Below are 21,511 nucleotides of genomic sequence, written 5' to 3' on the forward strand. Positions count from 1 at the left end.
GTCAGTCAATATTGTAGTCTTTTCAGGCTATATGGTCTCTGTCATAACCACTGAAATTTGCCCTTGGAGCATGAAAGCAGTCATAAATAGTATATAAGGCATAAACATGGCTTTATTAGTGGCACTGAAATATGAATTTCATGTTATTTTGCATCACAGGAAAAAATTCTTTTTTTAATCATTTAAAGTCTAAAAACCATCTGTAGTTTATAAGCTGTATGGGAACAGCTGGTGGGCTGGGTAGTAGTTTGTTAGCCCATCTCCAAGGTGTTGTGGTGGCATCTGCCCGACAAACTGTACCTGCTGATAACCACTGCCCAACATGACTGTAACTAAGCAGCTTCTGAGTTAGTTCAATGTCTTAGAGAAGTGCCTACCGGTAAGAACCCTGAGGTGAAGAAAAGGCATGTGGCAGGCTTGTCTCTGGTTGTGCAAAATGATATGTTTATGACAGGCCGTCCCAGGTCTAAAGAGTGCATTGTGAGGTAAGGGGCTGGTGAACTGCCATTGTGTGGCGGGCAGTGGAAGGTACCACCCGGATCCTTGTCTTCGGGGGGAACGGTGTGTGTTAAAAAAAAAGACAAGGTTATCGGTATGGGCTGCTCTGAAAAAATAGGCATTTGGGTTCCAACCATTCAGTCCCCTTGTTAGACGGTGTTTCTAAATCCTGATTGGTAGTTCCAATACCTTGGAATCTGAACCCTGAACCTTGATCCCTGAACCGGAAAGTGAGGGTTCTCTAGAGCTAATACACGGCCAAGGCCCCAGCCCTGGGGGTTGGAAGGAAGACCTATGCCCGTACGTTTATCAAACAGGACCTCTCTAGGGGCCAACGGATGGGGCCCTCAAACCGGTGACCCAAGATGGGCAAAAATCATGTTCTCACACAGTATCCCGCCGACGCCGGGTCTGCAGGCAGCGGCGTCCTTCAGTGTGGCTGAAGACGAGGGCGTTCGCCAAAGAGGAGAACCGAACTATGCATAGCCCAAGAGTTAGAGGAACCCGCTACTAACTGTCCCGCGGGCGAGACTTCCCTCCGGGGAGCGTCACCAGCGGTCCCGGGAGAAGAATCGGACCTTAGAGGCAGGTGCATCGGGATCTTGCGGGAGTCTGGGCCCTTCGTGCGCCAATGAGAAAGTGACGGTCGGTGGAACCCCCGCGGTGACCCGGCGGCCTGCGCGGACCGGTCGCGCCGGCCGGGCCCCTCGCGGGGCGGCCCCGCCCCCTCTCCGCGCACCCCAGGCCCCGCCCGCCACGGCCGGCGGCTCTAGGGGCGGGGGCCCCCGGGACACGGGCGGCCCGGCCTGACCTCGACCTCGGCCGCGGGCCGGACCGGCGAGTCCCACCCGGCCGGCGCAGGCCCGGGCCCGCGAGCCCCTCCCTCCACCTGTCCCCGCCCTGGAGCCCCGCGCGGGCTGCGCTCGCTCGCAGCCGCGGGGCCGGCAGGCGGCCATGGCGGCGGGCGCCGGGGCCAGGCCGGCGCCGCGCTGGCTGAAGGCGCTGACCGAGCCGCTGAGCGCGGCGCAGCTGCGGCGGCTGGAGGAGCACCGCTACAGCGCGGCGGGCGTCTCGCTGCTCGAGCCGCCGCTGCAGCTCTACTGGACCTGGCTGCTCCAGTGGATCCCGCTGTGGATGGCCCCCAACTCCATCACCCTCCTGGGCCTCGCCATCAACATGCTCACCACGCTCGTGCTCATCTCCTACTGCCCCACGGTCACCGAGGAGGTAGGGCCCGCCGCCCGCCCGCCGCCCGCGGGCCCCCAACTGCTGCCCACCTTGAGCCGAGCCCCGGCGCCGGTGCGGCCCTGGAGGCTCCCGGGGCGCCCGCGCCGCCGGCCCCCAACCCGCGCGCACCGCAGAGCCGCCCGGGACCGCGGAGGGGGGACACCGTCTCTGCCCCCGCGCCGCGGCCGCCGCTAGCCTTCTCCGCTCTGCCTGGAGGCTGTCACGCCGCTACCCAGTCCCGTGTGTACCCCGAGCCTCCTCCGGACGGCGGAGGGGCTCTCAAGGTCACTGCCCAGCCCCGTCCACCCCCGGGGCGGCGGACGGGCTGTCTCGGCCACTGCGAGCGAGGGGCCTGCCTGTCTGGCCGCCGCCCCGTTCTGCGCCAAGTTGGGGGTGGGTGTGGACAAGCAGTCGGTGACTTTGCACACTGGTCACTGAACACCCCCAGCTCCGTCCCGCCTGGCCTTCGCGCTTGGGTCGGCCAAGCCCGAAGTGCCCTTTGGACACTTTTGTACTCAACCGTCTGTTTCTCAAAGGTTGTGCTAGTCATCCTGTAATTACTGATAGCGCTGATCAAAGATAAGCTACTTTTAAGAGATTAACTACTTCCTTTTTCTTCGTTGACTTATTCGTGGAAAGCAAAAGTATTAGCAAGGTGTTAATGCTTATCATCAAGACCCAGGGATCGTAAAAGCCAACGGATTTTCTTAACCATATTTAACCTGTATCTGAAATAAGAGTAAATAACGTGGGCTTTTGACACGTGGTAATCAGAAGCGTCCCTTGGACTGAGTGTGATGGGGGGAGCAGGAGGCAGAGGGGGCCACTCCCATCTATAGCTTTTTAGAGTACCTGGAATAAAAACTACATTGCACGTTCTGTGACATTTTCTTCTTTTCTTTGCCCTCCACATAGAGACTCCGTTTATAATCATATTTGAGTATAGGTACTGGTTCGTTGGTTGGTTTAGTCGCTAAGTCGTCTCCGAATCTTGCAACCCCATAGACTGCAGCCTGCCAGGCTCCTCTGTCCATGGGATTCTCCAGGCAAGAGTACTGGAGTGCTGGCCATTTCCTTCTCCAGGAAGTATAGGTCCTGTGGAGAACTAATTTGACTTGAGGTTGGATAGGAATACAGTGCCCTCCACAATAGATCCATTTTTTTTTTTTTAAGTATTTGATGAAGCCTACATTTTAAACATAAATTGATGGATATGTTAGTTATATTAATATTTGGTTTTTTGGCAGACATTCCCATTGTCAATTCATTTACATATTGTTTAAAAAATGTAAGTGGAAGCCCATTTGCAGAATTCCCCAGAGGCAGTGTGCCAGATTGGAAGGTGCATTGGGTCAGAAGGGAAGGCCTGGTTCTAATGTGGCTTTGCCACACCATGGAATGACAAACAACGGGGGCCTGCTTTCCTCATGTAAAATAGAAATAATACTTGCCAAACTAATTTCACAAGAATGTAAATGATATATTACATGCAGATAAATGTAGAAAATTAGAATTTGTTCAACCTGTTAAAAATATTACTGTTATGAAAAATGTCCTGCAAACCTATAATAAAGTTTAGCTTTTATTGGGCCTAGGTTTGGCTAACAACATTTGAGTGTTTCTGATATTTGCCAGTTAAATCATGAACTTTTCAATATTAATTTAATAACCATCTGTTGAGCACTTCCAAAGAGCAGGACAGGCAGAGAAGTCCAGGAGATTCTGTTTAGGGATCACAGGGGGTGGGGCCTGATGGAACAGGTAAAATTATTAATTTTTAGGCTATGCCTCATTTATTTAAAAAAAAGGGGGGAAAGGTGGCAGACAGGGAGGATCTGAGGGACTTAAAAAAAAGGAAATCAGAATGACCCAAAAACGGGAAGTAAGGTTTGAAAAAACAAGATGAAACTGAGTATTTCTGAAATGTAATTGGATCCTGCACGTGCTTCTAAGTGGCTGTAGCAAGTGAGGGGAAACAGTCACGCTGCCTGTCTGACAGTATCCTAGCAAGACCACAAAAGCAGCGTCGCAGTTCACGGGCCACAGAGACAGGATCTGACAAGGTTCAGATCTAAGAAGTCCTGACTACAAAGCCCGATTCTTTTCGCCACATACCACCCCTGTCTCGTCTGCAGTTCTTTCCTTTCTGTGTGATCTGCAGGAAAAATACCTTGTGTTTCATCTAATGCTTATCGTGTAACATGCTTTCACATTCGTTATTGCATTTGTGTCTCCTATCAACCCCAGGAGGCTGGCAAGCTTTTTCCCTTCCTAGAAAGGCCTTCCCACCATTTTAGTATTTCTTCTGTCCATCCATTCTGAACTAATAGTGGCAAACATTTTATTAAGAGGAAGTTGAGGCCTGGAGTGCCTTTAACCTGGCTTGAAACTTGTTTTCTGATTCTTAGAGTTAAGAGTTAATACTTTTTCAGACTTGGCAGATTCCTTCCAGAAAGGGTCAGGGAAAGCCCATATGATTTTTGGACCCTGATGCTTGGGTTAATCTACCCAGTTATGATTAATTGGGCTCACTACATATCTATGTTAATAATAATATTTGATCTACTTTTTAACTGTATTGATATTCTAGGACATGACTGGGGATGATGAGAAATTAGTAGAAAAAAGTTAAGTGATTTACATTGTACAGTGGTGCTCTGAACTGCATGGCACACCACCATTTCATTAAGGAACTTTCCACTCCAGCCAAATTGAACTACTTCCTATATCAAGGGTATTTCTTGGGACTTCTCCTGGCAGTCCGGTGGTTAAGACTCCATGCTTCTAATGCAGGCTGGGGCTGGGGAGGGGGGTTCAATCCTGGTTGAGAAATTAAGATCCCACATGCCATGCAGTACAGCCAAAAACAGTTTTTTTTTTAAAGATTTCCTTCCTTCTCATCCCTCTCTTTTCTCCTTCCTCTTTCTTTCTCCTGCCCCACTTCATCTCTCAGTGTCCATTCCTTCTCTGAAGTCAAATCAACCACTTAATCCTATGAACTTCCATAATAATAGCAATTTCCTTCTGGAGAAGGAAATGGCAACCCACTCCAGGACTCTTGCCTGGAAAATCCCATGGACAGAGGAGCCTGGCAGGCTACAGTCCATGGGGTCGCAAAGGGTCGTACATGACTGAGTGACTTCACTTTTTAACTAACATTTACTGGGTATTACTTATGTATTTGGGGCTTCCCAGATGGCGCTAGTGGTAAAGAACCTGCCTGCCAGTGCAGGAGATGTAAGAGACATGGGTTCGATCCCTGTCGGGAAGATTCCCCTGAAGGAGGGCCTAGCAGCCCACTCCATTATTCTTGCCTGGGAGATGCCATGGACAGAGAACCATGTAGGCTGCAGCCCTTGGTGCTACACAGAATCAGACGTGATTGAAGGGACTTAGCATTCACACGCACACACTTAGGTACTAGGCATTCATTTAAACTGCTTTTGTCTATTATCGCATTTAATCCTCTCCACAACTTTATGAAAAGGTACTACTATTATCCTCCTTTTATAGATGAGGAAACTAAAGGGAAATAAATTAACCTCTTTAAACTGAGTGCAGGATTCCAGCTGGAAAACTATACTTCTGCTGCAGGTCTTTGTAGCTCTCCTGTGGAACTTCTCCATTTTATTTTGGTTATGTGTGTGATGTGATGTTTGGTTATGTATGTCCTTATTGAGTAAGACAGTCTACCATATTTTAAGACAGCAATTGCCCATTTATTTGAACATTCTCCACAGCACAGTGCCTTGTGTAAAGTAGACACTTGGTAAATATTTGCTAAACTATTGACTGCATGCAGGAAATAGCAATTTATAATCTTGGGAGATTATGTTTTTCCATCCATATTCAGTTTTAGCTTAAAACTTAGCATATTTAGTTTCAGATTAAATACTTATCAATTTGGTCCAGGGAGTTTTGACAAGAGTATGCAAGAGTCAGGGCAAACAGAAAACAAGAACTGAATTGCATCCCCTCTCGATGAGAAAATTTGGTGATTTGAGTCTGGTTCTTCGGGCTCTAGCTTAGTAGCATTCTCTACCACAAAACACTCCTCTGCTTGTTTTTGACTGGCATAAACTGTGGCTCCATTCCCTCTTCAGCTTTCTTGAGTAAATGTTTTTTCTCTGACCTCTTGCTATCTGTATATAAATCCATGTGACTACTATTAAGAGTGTGTTTATAGCAGATTGGTGCCCAGCATAGGGCTCTGTCAAAGGGCCTTGAATAATTTCTTTCCTTTATGATATGAATCAAAAGCAAGTGTATCTGAGGAGATATTTACAACCTTAAGAAATGGTTTGTTCCCTGTCTAAATAATTCAGATTCGAGTGGACTATAAAGAATTATTTGTTGGAGGAATAATAAGAAAAGGCCATAACCTAATCAAATTCTGTTACAGGTTTGGTTTCTTTGAAATCTAGAATATTTCCTTCCAGTTCAGTAACTTATGAAGCGTCATTTATGAAGGCAGGACTCTTGTGAGAGAGTGGCCTCTCGTACTAAAACAAAATACCTCACAGGAAGTGAAAGTTCTAGAAGCAGGGCAGGGAGTAGAGTGAGGCAGGCAGGCACAGACCGCCCGAGAGTGGAAAATGCCTCCTTCAATTCTGCAGCCACGGTGCCTCGCCAGCCTCACCCTCATCCCAGTGCTTCTAGAAGGAGCTTCTGCCGGTGATGTAGGAGTAGCTCTGAGGCCTGTGGCTTTCCTGTACTTGATTCCCAAGGAACAAGCTGTTTCCCCTTTAGAATTCTGGTTCAGGTGCGGCTAAAACATGGCCTTGTGGGCACGGCAGGAGCTTTAAATCCTGCTCCTGGTGGGTGTGACCTGGGCAGAAGCTCCGGCCGCCTGGGTTCTGTGAAGGTACCCGAGGCAGGTGGCGGTGACGGTAGGTCTGTCCAGGGCTTCTCTTTGCTGCCCTCCCGCCTGCTTCCCTCTGCCCAGCCAGAGGCTGGCATTGTCAACGAGAATTCTAGTAAGTGCTCCAAGAGGGCTTTTAGAAAGAATACTTCTGTTTACGCTAAACTTACAAAGAAGGAAGGCTGTCTTTCAAGTACAGACTTCTAATGTCCTGAGAAAGTCCCGCTGGCCCTGAAGCTAGTTGAACGCTGTTGGGTGTTCTCGTCCTGCCTGCTTCCACCCTGCTGGTAACCCACCTTATCTGATGAAGGTGGGTGAGCTCCTCCCAAACGGGGCCCCTGCCCGGAGCTGAGGCCGCAGGGTGGGGTGGACCAGCGAGCTGGGAGGGATGGAGAGGGACTCGGCCTGGCTCCAGCGGGGACCCTCCCTCTGTGAACAACGAAGTGCCTCTGGCCAGGCTCCGCTGCGTCACAGGCACATAATGCAGGTCAGAGCCGTCAGATTAGCAGTCTGTTAAAATTCCATGAGTTTTCTCTCGAAAATCACTAGACTCGGGTATACCTGTGGCTGATTCATGTTGATGTTTGGCAGAAACCAACACAATGCTATAAAGTAATTATCTTTCAATTAAAAATAAATAAATTGAATTATATTAAAACAAATCACTAGACTCACCCAACTGGGTACAAAGGCCACCTTCTAACGGTGTACCAGCATTACAGTTTTTCACACATGCCTGATCTTTGTCTAAACGCAGTTTTTATTTTTTATGGAGAGAGAAGTCAACTGATGTTTGGATAATTGAAGTCTCTCCATTACCAGCTGACCCAGTGGTTACTGGTTATGTAATATCTTTTGCATCTGTGTCAACTTACACCCAAGGCCATTTAAGGCAAAGAGGACTTTTTAAGTGTGAAAATTCATATAAGCAGGTATGTATAGTTTCAGTATTTCCTAAATTTTAATTTGGGAACATTTTTGCTTTTGTGTATTACCTATACTGTTTTTCTTTACATAAACTTTAAATCTACTCCTTAAAACTTAGACTCAAAGCCTTAATATCTGTACAATTATAGGTTTGATAGCTATGCTAGCTAGTTTTTAAATTATTATTTTAAAAATAGATTAAAGACATAAGTATTAAAATGAAAAGTTTACCTAAGAATCACTCAAAAAGTATCTTATATAGTATCAGAAATAATAATAACTAAAATTTACTGAGCTCTTCCCAAATGCCAGGCACTTTTCTAAGCACTTGACATGTAATAATTCATTTAATTCTCACAATGAGCTGAGAACAGTGATTATCCACATTTTTCATAAAGAGAAACTGAAGCATGAGAGGTACAGTGGCTCATTCCAGGATCATTTGCACGTGGAGTACAGAGGATATGCTCCTGTCCAGTCTGCAGAAAGCCCCAAGACATATACTCTTAAATTTGGAAACCATTTTACTGAATAGTTACAAGGTAACCTGTTACTTAATCATCAGTTGATTTTAATCATCTAGTTATTTAGCTCCCATGGTATATATAGCAGGTTTTAAAACCAGAGAACACACCTCCTACTCTGGAGAGGATTCTATTCTCATATCAAAGATGGGGCCTTGGAGACTACCTGGGTTAGCCTTTTCATTTATAGAAAAACCTAAGAATGTACTCCCCCAAAATCCAGTATTCTAGGCTCTGAGCTATAAGTTAAATTTGTCCAGTGGGCAGAAATGGTTCACTGATCACTTTCTAAGTCTCTTTTTCCTTTTCCTGATGTGTGTGCTCATTCAAACACACAAATAAAAAGGAGTGTGATACCCGGAATAAATAATTGATCTATATATGAGTGTTCCCTGATCCAGAGTTATTTTGAACAAAAACAGTTGCCACATGTTCTAGTTCAAATCTCTGGTTTCTCTAATCCTTTAATTCAAGTAGCTAGAAAAAGTAAAATTTCCCAAATACTTACGTTTTATATAGTTCTTTTTTAGTGATGTAACTGACAAGCAATTTAAATTTATTAGTGTTTTTTAAATGACATGAACTTATGATTATTTCTTAGTAGTTATTTTATTTTCTAGAATAAACTTATAATCTTCCATACAATCATGTAAGATTCATCTAATGATGAAGGTATTATTTAAATTGTGATTTACCCACATCATTGAATACCATGCAGTCATGTAAGCAAAGGGTGTAGATCTTTATGCTTGACTTGGAAAGATTTCTATAATGTATTATAAAGTTCTGATCTTAAAAGATACAGTAGATATTTTTTTTTTTCTTTTGGCCACACCACATGGCTTGTGGGATCTTAGTTTCCTGACCAGAGACCAAACCCATGTCCCCTGCAGTGGAAGCATGGAGTCTTAACTAAACCATCAGGGAATTCCCAGATACAATAGATATTATAAAGATAACGTAATTTAAAACTTTAAATGTTAAGGAGCTCATATGATCTGGAGACATTCCACTTTTTGTAATAGCCTCCTTCTATAGAAGTATTCTGATATTAACATATTGCTTTTGACTTTATAATTCGTAATCCATGCCCTGATTTTCCTGGGTTTACATTTGAAATTTTTGAAAATTAAGTTTTTTTTGTTTTAACTGGAATTGAGTTGGGATGGCTCTGGAAATCCTGCATCCACCTGGAGAACTTTCTGGAGTGACCCACAGTTAAAGCAGACTCCTGGAAGGAAGAGGCCTGCTGTTCCTGGCAAGAGGATCTCCTGCCTGGGGCCTGTTTTGCAGAGATAACAGATGAGAAAAGATGTTGAAAATCTGCAGACTATTTCATAGCCTCCAGGTGGAAATGGAGGTGATGACTGCAGGGAAGAGAAGAGACAGGTCCAGCCCCTGTGGCCTCGGGAAGACTGGCAGCTGGTGGACTAGTGGGCCTTCCTGGGTTTAAAAGGAAGGAAGTCTCTCTCAGCTTGCAGCCAGTTTCCCACCGCTCTGGTTCACTGAACTTGAAGTTGTATTTGTGGGGGCAGGAAAGTGCTTCTCAGCAGGTTTGAAAGAATAGCTAAGAATCCAGGTGGGAAGCTGCACCTACTCTGTGTAGCCTGCAGGGCAGTAAATCTGATAGACCTTATCTCATGGGCCAGGTCATAAAACTAGGGTTTGCTTCCTGGATCCAGTCTAACTCTCTTCTTGATGGAACTTTATCACCCCTCCCTAAGTTTCACTTTTATCTGTGATGAAAAGAACATAATAGCTGCCTTGTCTCTGTGGATTGCTGTTTCAAACAAAACAATGCATTTTTGAAAGTCCTTTGTTGTACTGTTTAAGATAACATTACTACCTTTCCAGTCTGTCTTGTAATGACCTGTGGATCATCTGTTCCAGAAACGTGAGCTGGTCATGGACTCATGAATAAACCTTTCACTTTCAGGCCTCTACCTTCATTCCTGCTTAGCCCTCCTCTCTGTCTTTCTCATTGAAATTCCCCTGCCCCTCTTTCCCTATTTAAACTCTAAATCTTAACTCCATTGATATCCTAGTGAAGTCATGTTAGGCCAGTGAGCCAGTTTTCATTTCCTTTCTCCAAATAAGGGGCAGAGTCCACTCCCAAGCGTGGTGTCCTGGAGTAGCCAAATTTATTTCGGCATGGATTTCTATTAACACCTTGACCTTTAGACTTGTTTGCTGCCGGGCTCCCAGATTAGAAGTTAGAATCAGGAGCTTTTTAATGTGGACCTTTAGGAGTTGCTTCTTGAGAAGCTCCAAATTTTCCATATAAGAAGGTTCTGTATAAGAAGGGAGAATTGGAACATCCTCATGTAGATGATTTACTTTCTGTCATTTAGGGGAAAAGGATTCAGTGGAAAGGAGCTTCCCAGGTGGCACTGTGGTAAAGAATCCACCTGCCAATGCAGAAGATGCAAGAGACCTGGGTTTGGTTCCTGGGTTGGAAAGATCCCCTGGAGGAAGGGCATGGCAACCCACGCCAGTATTCTTGCCTGGAGAATCCCACGGACAGAGGAGCCTGGCGGGCTGCATTCCATGGGGTGGCAAAGAGTCGGACAGGGCTTAGTGACGAAACAGCAACAGTGTACCTATTAATACTGGGTGTCTAATATTAACGGATGATGAAATGTTTGTTAAAGTTTAAAGTAAACTTTTGTTTACTTTGAAAGATTGAGGAATGAGGTAGCAAGTTGATTGGTTATTTGCAGAATTACCACATAAGCCATACCTACATTGATATGTCAAACCTACATTGATATGTCAAATATAATTTTAGAATGTTTAATGACAATACCTAAACTTCGTTGAGCACTTATTACATTCCTGGTATGTGTAAAGAATTATCTTAAGAATTTTTTCATTGTGTACAACTACAAGTTTAATTTGCATCTTAAAAATGAGGTAACCAAAGTTTAGAGGGTTTAAATGACTTGCCCAGGGTCACTTGGCTGTTAAATAACAGAGCCAAGAACTCAAACACAGATCTAACTTTGAAACCCTAGGTCTCAATACTTTTGCTATACTTCATTTCTGAGGCAGAATTCTGGGTTGGCCGTTGCTTTCATCACATGGGTCCCTGAGGAAGTACAATACATTTATAAAGTGCTGAAAGAAAAGAATGGCTGTTTTAAAATCCTTTTTCTCAAAATAAATAAATAAATAAAATCCTTTTTCTCTCGTTGAAATTGCTTCATTTCTATTGACCTACCTTCAAGTTCACTGACTCTCTGCTCTGTCATATTTATCTATGCTTCTGTATGTGATGTATCTTTTTCTTCTGGCTTCTTAAATGATTTTCTCTTCATCACTGCTCTCCAGTGATTTGATTATGATGTGCCTTGGTGGGTTTTTAAAAAAAATACTTATTTTGCTTGGGGTTTGCTGAGCTTCGTGGATATGTGAGTTGATAGATTTTATCAAATGTGGACATTTCCAGTCATTATTTTTTCTTGTATTTTCCATGTCCAACCCTTTCTCTTCTCTCCTGAGACTGTAATTACATATATCCCACAGGTTACTAAGGCCCAGTTCAATTATTTTTAGCCTTTTTTCTTTTTATGCACAATATTGGATATTTTCCTCTAAGAGTCTGTAAATTCACTGATATTTTCTTCTGCAGTATCTAATATGTTGTTAATCTCATATAGTATATTTTGCATTTGAAATATTGTACTTTTCATTCTAGAAATTTTACTGGAGTCTATCATGCTTTTCTTCTACCTTCTTGAACATATGAGGCATATTTATCAGAACTTTTAATGTCCTCTTCTGCAAATTTCACTGTCATTCCTGGGCCTTATTGTTTTGATTGATTTTACTCCTAGTTGTCAGCATATTTTTCTGCTTCTTTGAGTGATTACTAATTTTTTAATTGGATGCCAAACATTGTGAATTTTACATTCAGGGGTACTAGGTTTGATGGGGTATTCCTTTAAGATGTACTTTGTGTTGGCTGTAGGTATGTTACCTGGAATCAGTCAGATCCTTCTGAGGCTGGATTTTACATCTGTTAAGGCTGTCAGAGAAACCTTTAGTCTAAGGCTAATTTATGCCCACTGCTAAAGCGTTGCACTTCTGAGAACTCTCCCCAGTGCCACAAGTATTACAGGGTCTTTCTGCTGTACCTGGTGGGAATGTGGTTCTTTCCCTGGCCTTCATTGGTAGTTTTTTCTCATGGGGCACAGGTCACTTCTCAGCAAAGACTCAAAGATCCCCTCTGTAGATCTCCACATGTGCCCTTCTGCTTACAGCACTCTGGCCATAGATTCTGTCTGCCTTGACTTTGCTGAGCTCTGTTCCGTTGCTCCTCAGCACAGCAGGGTCACTGGGCTCTGTCCCGGGTCCCCACTCCTGCTCTGCGGGCTGGACACTGCCTGGAGGCACTCAGCTGGAGTCCTCAGAGGGCTCCTGCCACTCATTTCCCTTGTGTCAGGGATCACAGCGCTGCACTGGCTGCGCTGTCTGAACATGGTGGTTTTATTTGATCGTGTTTCTACTTATCCATGGTGGGAGAGTAAATCCAGTCCCTGATATTCCATCATAAATGGAAGCAGGGGTCTGTGGTTTGTCTTTAAGTTCTTTTTTCACAGTGGAGACTTACCGAATAATTTCAAATCCAGTGCCATATATGAATAGTATTATATTAAAGGAGCTGTGGACTAAGAATCAAAATCAGGGTCCCAATCCTCATTCAGTCATTTAACTTTCTGCTTCCCATAGTATATTCTGTGACCTTCTACCCAATCTAGAGCAATTCATTTCTTAGTTTAATTCATATCTGTAGAAAGAGGGTTATGAATGTTTTTTATATCATGCTGAGGTGCTATAAAGCGAGAACATAAGAAAATGTGTTGGTTGGCTTGGGTTGAGCTGTGTTCAAACAGAAGCTGGCTTATTGTCACTCACCAGTCTTCATTGTTAACATTTCATGTTAGGCACCATACTGGACATACCTTTTATGTGCATTAGGACTCTTCATCTACCAGTCACTGGATGCTATTGATGGGAAACAAGCCAGAAGAACAAATTCTTGTTCTCCTTTAGGGGAACTTTTTGACCATGGTTGCGACTCTCTTTCCACAGGTAAGTTAGTGGAGATTTTTTCCTATAGTTGTTTTTTGTTTGTTTGTTTTTTAATGATGGCTTAAAAAATGAAATGAACTGAACTGTTTGGTTTGTTTTGGTTTACATTTGGAAGCAATTTTGCATAGTGTATTTTTTTTTAAATACACTAAAAAAGTATGGTCAGTAATTTATTCTTGCCTAATTTTAATGCCAAGATTATGCACCTTAAAATTCTATATTTCTAAACATTCAGTGGCAATTATTAACTTATTTTAAATACTTAATGGTTTCTAAACCTCATTTCTTTCAGTTTTTATGGCACTTGGAGCTTCAATTGCTGTTCGCTTAGGAACTCATCCTGACTGGTTGTTTTTCTGCTCTTTTATTGGGATGTTCATGTTTTATTGTGCTCACTGGCAGACTTATGTTTCAGGCATGTTGAGATTTGGAAAGTAAGTATGTATTTTAAGTTGTATATTTTAAGATATAATCAAATTCATTTTCACTGTCATACTTCATTTATTCATAATAAAGGGAACAAACTGTCAATCAGGAATTTAAATTACCTTTTAATTTATTGAAGCATCCATAAATGTTATATCTTAGGGTATTAGTCTTTTAGGTGTTCTTCTTGTTATAGTTACATGCTTGATGATAATTTTATTTTTTCTTCCTCTCCAACTTACTAGCCCAAGTTTACATTGACAGGAGAAAAAGAAAAATAAGGGATGTGAATAAAGTAGAAAAAGGATATAAAGTACCTAAAAAAGAAGCATTTGGCTAAAAGATAAAATAATGAGATATGGAATCTAAAGGTCCTTTATAATCAAATTTTTGTGTGTCCATAAAGGGGACCCCTTGACAGCAGTCCTGAACAACAGTAGTCGTGAGAATCTCAGCTGTGGTGTACAGTTGGTGAGATAATGAAAAAGCATCTTGTAATATTTTCCCCGATGCTTTATCCTTAGACACCAGGAAACAGCGCACAAGACTGGAACTCTGTTCTCTCCCTCTCTTTCTCATCGGCTCCCTCTCTGCCTGACCCTTTAGTAGCCGTCTCCCTCCGGCTCCTTCTCAGCTTTGGCTTCCCCTGTCTTCAGATTCTTTCCTGCAGCACTTTGAAGCAGTAGCTCGGAAAAAAGAAAACAACTTCTGATAGTGATAAATGAAAGGAGAAGCTCAAAACAATGGATCATTTAGCAGAGTGAAAGCCATTGGCAGTTTTTCACGTTGACTTTAAATTACAGAATAGTCACAGCTGTCAGCTGTTGAGCACTTGCGTGGTTCTGGCGGTGTTCTCAGCGCTGTACATGCCTTTTCTCATCTGTTCCTCACATTAACCCAGTTGAGGGTATTACTGCCACTGTCCCAGTGAGGCGGAGAAGTTCTGTAACTTCCTTATACTGCTAAAGAAGTGTGGAACCAGGGCTAAACTCAACTCTCCAGACCCCACACTCTTAACGACTGTTGTTCAGTAGCAGCAGTTATTTAATGACTTAGACTTTACCTCTTTGACTTTTAACTTCATTAAAAATCTTTCTGAAATGAATTATTTTACATTCCTGGCCTAGTTGTATACTTTATACTCATTTACTGTTGACTGAGAGCTTAATGTGTGCCTAGAATTGGACATAGAAAGATGAGTCCCTTGTGGGTGGGATATGGCAGACAGATTGGGGAAGAAGCATTGTAGGCAGGAGGATAAGGAAAGGAAGGACTCAGAACATTAGGGAAGCGGTTGCTGCGTGGGGGACTGGAGGAGATCCTGCACTGCCCAGGGTTTCAACCATGTGAAGTACTTACTCTCTGGCACAGACCCTCCTCTGTATGGTTTCACTCTATCAAAGTAAATGCATCATTGAGCATTGAGTAGGATACACATGGATGGTCCAGCTTAACTCTGTAAGAAGGATCTATATGTGGGACATCAGCCAAGCTTCTGTGAATACTTACAAAGTCAGTATCAACTGTCAATTGGCTAGGATGATGTCCTGAAAAATCTGTCAATAAACAATAATAAATTTCAAAAAAATCAGTCATTTATATAGTTTATCCTTAAAAGAGGAAGAGTGTCGCTTTCTGTGGTATGAATGATGCATATGTGAAACCAAGCTTCCTAGCTCAATCCCTGTACATGTCCTTTAGTTCACTGAAAGTTTGTCCTGTAATTTCTGTCAGCTTTCCTAGTTGCTTCTGGTCACTAGTCATACCCTGGAAAAATTATGGATTAACTTAATGGAATTCTGCACTGTTACTTGAAAAAGAGTATAAAATTCTGATAATAAATCATAGGTGTAGGGGAAAGAATGTTGGCTCTGATGTCATTTTTCTATAGCAGTTTCCAGCTGTTTTCAATGCAAGTGTGGAAAAATCACTTCACTTTCTCTTTCCCAAAAAACAGGTATAATATATATATAGCTCATAAGACTCATAATAGATGCTCAGTAAATGTCAGTACTTTTCCTCTTTTTTTCTTCACAAAATACCATACATTATATTACTTAGTTTACCTTTTTCAACTAACTTGACTGTTTCCCCATGCAGTCTGGAGGCCTTGATTTGCCTATCACTAATCTTACAAATACTGCATGTCATTACATTTTCCTTTTATTTGTGCATTAATGTTCCAGTCACCTTTTCCCTCTAAATGCCCTCAAAATAACTCAGCTGAGAAGTCTTTTCTTCCATATCTGGATCTATTTTATCATCTAATCCCTACATTTCTTGTATTTGCAGCACAGTAAGTATTCCTCTAGCACAGCATCTAAGAGGAGATGCAAAGGAGGTAGACACATAAAATCTGAAGCTCAGAAAAAAATATATGGATTTGGAGAAATGGATTTAGAGGTCATTGGCATATAGATGATAGTCTTAAGTATAGACGTAATATTCAGAGAATCTAAAAAGAGAAAAGAGGAATTCTGGAAACAGTAGCATTTAAGATGTGGAGGAAGGAGCCTGGGAAGATCTTCTAGAAAGGCAGGAGAATCACGAGAGAACAGCAAAGCTTTTCAAGAAAGAGGGTGTGATGAGCAGTTTAACTACTGAGGAGTTACATGAGATAGTAGCCAAAATGAATCCCTTACGTTCAACAAATTGAAAGTCCCTGTTTACCTTAAACAATTTTAATAGAATGGGGCCAAAAACTGGACTATAGTGGATTATGCAGCAATATGAAGAGAGGAGGAAATTACAGCTGTGGACTACTTGCTGGCCTGTTTATGGAGCAAAAGAGAGAGGAATTGGTAGCTTCAGAGAATGCAGAGTAGAGACTGATGTTGCTTGGTTTAGTGGGTTTTTAAAAGAAGTTTAAGTATGTTTAGGGCTTCCCTGTTGGCTCAGACAGTAAAGAATTGCCTGCAGTGCAGGAGACCTGGGTTCAATCCCTGGGTCGGGAGGATCCCCTGGAGACAGGAATGGGTACCCACTCCAGTATTCTTGCCTGGAGAATTCCATGGCCAGAAGAGCCTGGCAGGCTACAGTTCATAGGGTCGCAAGAGTCAGACACAACTGAGTGGCTAACACTTTGACGAGTATGTTTATATACAGGGGAAATGTCTGTGGAAACCAAAAATTATAAGGACTATTAGTAACATGATGATGAGAACTATTGGAATTTTCCCTACTTTTTAATGAAATTGACTTGAGAGTGTTTATGAATTTGCCTTAAATCATCTGGTTGTTTTTATGTTACTATTAATTTTTCCTGATTATAAGAGTAATACATGATTGTTATTAAAAATTCAAACTTTGTAGAAGTATATAAAGTAGAAGATAAAAGCCTTCTGTAACCTCAGCGGTAACCGTTACTAGCAATTGTATATATGCTATACAAGTTTTTTACCTCTATGTGAGCACATTGTTGTTCCTGTAGGCTTTTTCACTTAACAGTGTAGTTAACTGATAATTCAGTGATGGAACTAAAGGTGAAAATAAACTAAGCCTGTGGAGACTTTTACATCTTTGATTTCAACATATGGTCAATGAACCTTCATATTCCGGAATTTGATTTACAAACCTCTCTTCTTTATCTTTCCTCTAGAGTGGATGTAACTGAAATTCAGATAGCTTTAGTGATCATCTTTGTGTTGTCTACATTTGGAGGAGCAACAATGTGGGACTATCCGGTAAATCTAAGTGTTTAAATTTATATTTAAGTACTTTTTAAACATTTGGGGAAAATATTGTATTGTTAATTTTCTTCAGATATCCTTAGAGCTATATTTAATACTCATTCCATTTCTTAACCTTTTTTCTTCATTTTATAATTTTACTATTCTTTTTTTTTTTTCATTTTATAATTTTACTATTCTATATACCTTATTACAGCATGACTATACTACCCTATTCATGAATATACTACCACATAAAAGAAAACGACTCCATTTCCCAAATACACAATTAGACTTGCTAGTTAAACTACCTTTTCAGGCCAAAATTTATTTCATAAAATAAATTTATAAAAAGTAAATTCAGTCAAACACTTTATGTTTGAAACTTGCCCCTCAACATTAGGAAAGTTGCTAATTTGTATTTTTTATAATTTACTATGCGTGAAGTTTCTCATGTTGAATGTTTTTTATTTTCTGCTTGGTTGAAGACCTCAGTATTTAGATAAAAGTTGACTCTCAAGGAGGCCACTGTTACAAATTCGTGCTTTCCACAGGAAGGAAATTTATGAAGAAACAAATTATTTTCTCACTACAACCTAAGTTTACACTATTGGCTGACTCAAAACTTCATGCCCATAGAGTTAAGAAGAATAATAAGGGTAATATCAGCTGTCAACAACTAGTGCTTATTCAACACTTACTATGTTCTTAAATATTTTACTGTCACTCTTTTCATCTGACCCCCAGAACAATTCTATGAAGTAGATACTGTCATTATTCTGATTTATTAATAAGTCTTAAAATGATTAAGTAATTTGTACAAGGACATGTGGCTAGTAAGTACTGGAGCTAGAAATTAAGCAGACTAATTCCAGACTCTGTTTTTAATCACAAAGCAATATACCCCTGGTAATACAAATAGTAAGAAATACAAAGCTAAACATACTCTTACTGTAGGATCTAGGGACTATGCTCTTTAGTATTTACCCAAATACATTAAAAATTATGTCTATGCAGGGAATTCCCTGGTGGTCCAGTGGTTAGGATTCAGTACTTTCACTGCTGTGGGCCAGGGCTCAATCCTGGGCAGGGAACTAAGATCCCACAAGCCACATGGCATAGCCAGAAAAAAATTATATCTATATAAAAACCTGATTATGGATATTTATTGCAGCTTTATTCATAATTACCAGAACTTGGAAGCAAGTCTTTCACTGGATAAATGGATTAACTATGGTGCATCTAGGCAATGGAATATTATTCAGTGCTAAAAAGAAAGAGCTATCAAACCATGAAGATTCATGGAGGAAACCTAAATGCATATTATTTAGTGAAAGAATCTAGTCTGAAAAGGCTCCATGTTGTATGACCCCAATTATATGATACTTTAGAAAAGGCAAAATGATGGAAACACTGAAAAGATCTGCTATTGCCAGAGGTTATGGGGTTAAGGAAGGATGAGTGAAAAAAGGAGTTTAAGGGACGTGAACCCTTTCTGTGTGATACTATGACGGTGGATACCTGTCCACCTGTCCTTATACATTTGTCATTTATACATTATGCATTATCACATATTATGCGACACCAAGAGCAAACCGTAATATAAACTAGGGTGATTATAAGTGATCAGTTCATGGATTGTAACACATGGATTGTATCGCCCTGGTGGAGGATGCTGATGCTAGGGAAGCATGTGTGAGGGCAGGGAGTAATGGGAACTCTGTGTACTTCCCGTACAGTTGCTGTGAACCTAAAATTGCTGTAAAAATTATATCTATTTTTTAAAACTGTAAGAAATTTCTCTGTGGCATTTAGTTTCAGAATTGCCAATTGTAATTCATATTACTAGGCTCAGAAGTAGACTCTGAGCATATTTTTAAGTAGTGGAACATTCTCTGTGATGTTCACATTCCTTCTTATCATGTAAGGATAAATAATAGAATCAAGGATGTGCTACATAGGCCTCTAAAATACGTAGATGTGTCTTTCACGGTAGCGGCTCTGCCAGTACCCATCAGAAGGTAAATGTGGGCTTAGAGGCAGTTAGGCAACTCCGGTCATTATCAGATGTGGTTGTTTTAGTTTGGAATTCTGATTTAGTTATTCTGTGGAAGAATTTAATCTTAAAATCATTTCATTCAATATTTTGGCAATACCATAGGAAGAAAGCATACCTATTTATTCTCATCAATAAGAATACTTGTTTTAGATATAGATTTTCTAAATTGAATTGTTAACCTGTAGTTTTCACAAATTTTGGTACAGTATTTCAAAGTATATTTTCAAAACACAATAGCCTATAGCTTTTGGCAATTCATTGTTACTGTTTTTTAAATCCTTTGCTGCCTTTGGAAGTTTTCTTGAACAGCAATTGACCAACAGGTAAATATATATTGCTACAGAGATTTAATCCTGGATGTTAACTACACAGAATTTTTGCATGCACACACATTGTGATATTTGTCACATTCGTGATACAGGTCACAGGTCACAGTGATGCTGAGGTGCTGCCTTTTAGAGGTACCAGAGTCAAGTGAATATCCTATTTCATGTTTCCTTTAAGTCAGATGAAGGCTTGTGAGATGAAATACTTCATCACAGTTATTTAAGAAGACTTAGCTAAATTTGGTGCATTCATTTAAGAGATAAAACCATTAGAAGAAAAATTAACACTTCAGGTTACATTCCAGAGGTTAAGGTTTGATTATAAGAAAATGGGTAGCTTATTATATAGGGTCCTATTGTAATGTTTCTTTACTGTTTAATAGGAAAATAAATTTTGTTTTCTTAATGAAGTGTTTCTTTCCTCTACCCTAAAGATACCCATCCTAGAAATAAAATTGAAGATCTTACCAGTTCTTGGAGTAGTAGGTGGAGCAATATTTTCCTGTTCAAATTATTTCCATGTTATCCTCCATGGTGGTGTTGGCAAGAATGGATCCACTATAGCAGTAAGACATTAATTTCATCATCATTCAGTATTAATTTTATGATAAATTTTCTTAACACCCAGCTATAGAGATACTAAAAATATGATGAATTTTAAAAATAGGGAAGGAAACTAAATATCTTAAAAGAATCCTTTTTAGGCATATAATACAAAAAGGCATTTTTGAAAATTTAGACTGATTTTACAGCATTTTTCCTCTTTCTATACAGCCTTTCTTCGAGTAGGCTTTGGTGACATTCCGTGTGATCATCTGCTGTTTCATTATTGACATAATTAAAAGGTGCCATTTGTTTTCTTCCTTGTTGTGCCTGGCACTGATATAGGAGAGGAGGAGGAAGGAATGAGTTCCTGATTGAATGTCAGGAAAGCAGTCCAAAGTCATGGTTTCACATATGGGCCAATTTATTACACATGAAGTAAATTTTATTGAAATTTCATCACTGAAATATATTTTTAAAACTACCCTAATATTTTAAAAGGTAAAAACTTCAGCCTCAGTTCTTGAGTGGGTACACCTTGTATTTGTTGTGTTATTTACACTTTGCTCATCTATAATTCTTCTGTATTCATATTTGTTTTTAAAAACTCCTTCAATACTTTTGCACAGAAAAGAGGCAGAAAGAATTCTGCTCAGTTTTTGAACAAATATAATATCTATGTTTTTTAAAAAACATGTCATCTTCAAGGTAGTTGAACATTATGAACTTATTCCAGTGACGCCATCTTCTATCAAAATATTGCTGGAATGCCTTTAAGCTATAGTTCACTCTCTTTAATTTGCTGTAGTTCATAATTTCTGTCCTGTAAGGATGGGTTTGACTTTGAGAAAAATCAAAGTCATTTGAAGCCAGACCTAATAAATAAGAGGAGTAAAACCCTGAAATATAGCATTTTTACTTAAAAAAAAAAACACAAAACTCATTCTTTTAAATGACATATACTGGCTCTTAAAACAATTTGAAAGGAACCCACATAATTCATATATTATCGATCTTTATGAGCTACAGCTACTGAAGCCCACGCTCTAGAGCCCATGTTGTGCAACAGGAGGAGCCACCACGAGAAGCCTGTACCCCACAGCTGGAGAGGAGCCCCCCTCCCCGCAACTGGAGAAGAGCCCACACAGCAGCAAAGAGCCCAGCATAGCCAAAATAAATAATTTTAAAGCAGCATTTTAGTAGCATAAATATTTATAACATTACTGTATAGTGTTTTATTGACATGACTTTAAAATGTTCATAATATTAGTGTAAGTTCTAACATTACATATAAACTTAATAGACAAGAATAAGGCAGTTTTAATAGATACATTTAAATTGATGATTATGTATTTAGT

The 21,511-nt window shown here is 40.8% G+C and overlaps 1 protein-coding gene across 2 annotated transcripts in view; it reads left to right on the plus strand.

Moving 5' to 3' along the window:
* The first annotated feature begins 1,224 nt into the window (after window positions 1-1,224).
* The window catches only part of CHPT1 (choline phosphotransferase 1), a 29,787-nt gene continuing 9,500 nt past the window's right edge, over window positions 1,225-21,511 (plus strand). The window contains exons 1-5 of one of the 2 annotated variants that reach the window (XM_043440425.1): window positions 1,225-1,725; window positions 12,984-13,131; window positions 13,424-13,565; window positions 17,156-17,240; window positions 20,045-20,176. In XM_043440425.1, the coding sequence (XP_043296360.1) occupies window positions 1,453-1,725; window positions 12,984-13,131; window positions 13,424-13,565; window positions 17,156-17,240; window positions 20,045-20,176 (780 nt within the window). In that variant the 5' untranslated portion in view covers window positions 1,225-1,452. The remainder of the gene's footprint in view (window positions 1,726-12,983; window positions 13,132-13,423; window positions 13,566-17,155; window positions 17,241-20,044; window positions 20,177-21,511) is intronic. The other variant, XM_043440426.1, reaches the window with a different exon arrangement.

Source organism: Cervus canadensis, chromosome 21 (genome assembly GCF_019320065.1).
Source record: "Cervus canadensis isolate Bull #8, Minnesota chromosome 21, ASM1932006v1, whole genome shotgun sequence".
Classification (NCBI taxonomy): domain Eukaryota; kingdom Metazoa; phylum Chordata; class Mammalia; order Artiodactyla; family Cervidae; genus Cervus; species Cervus canadensis.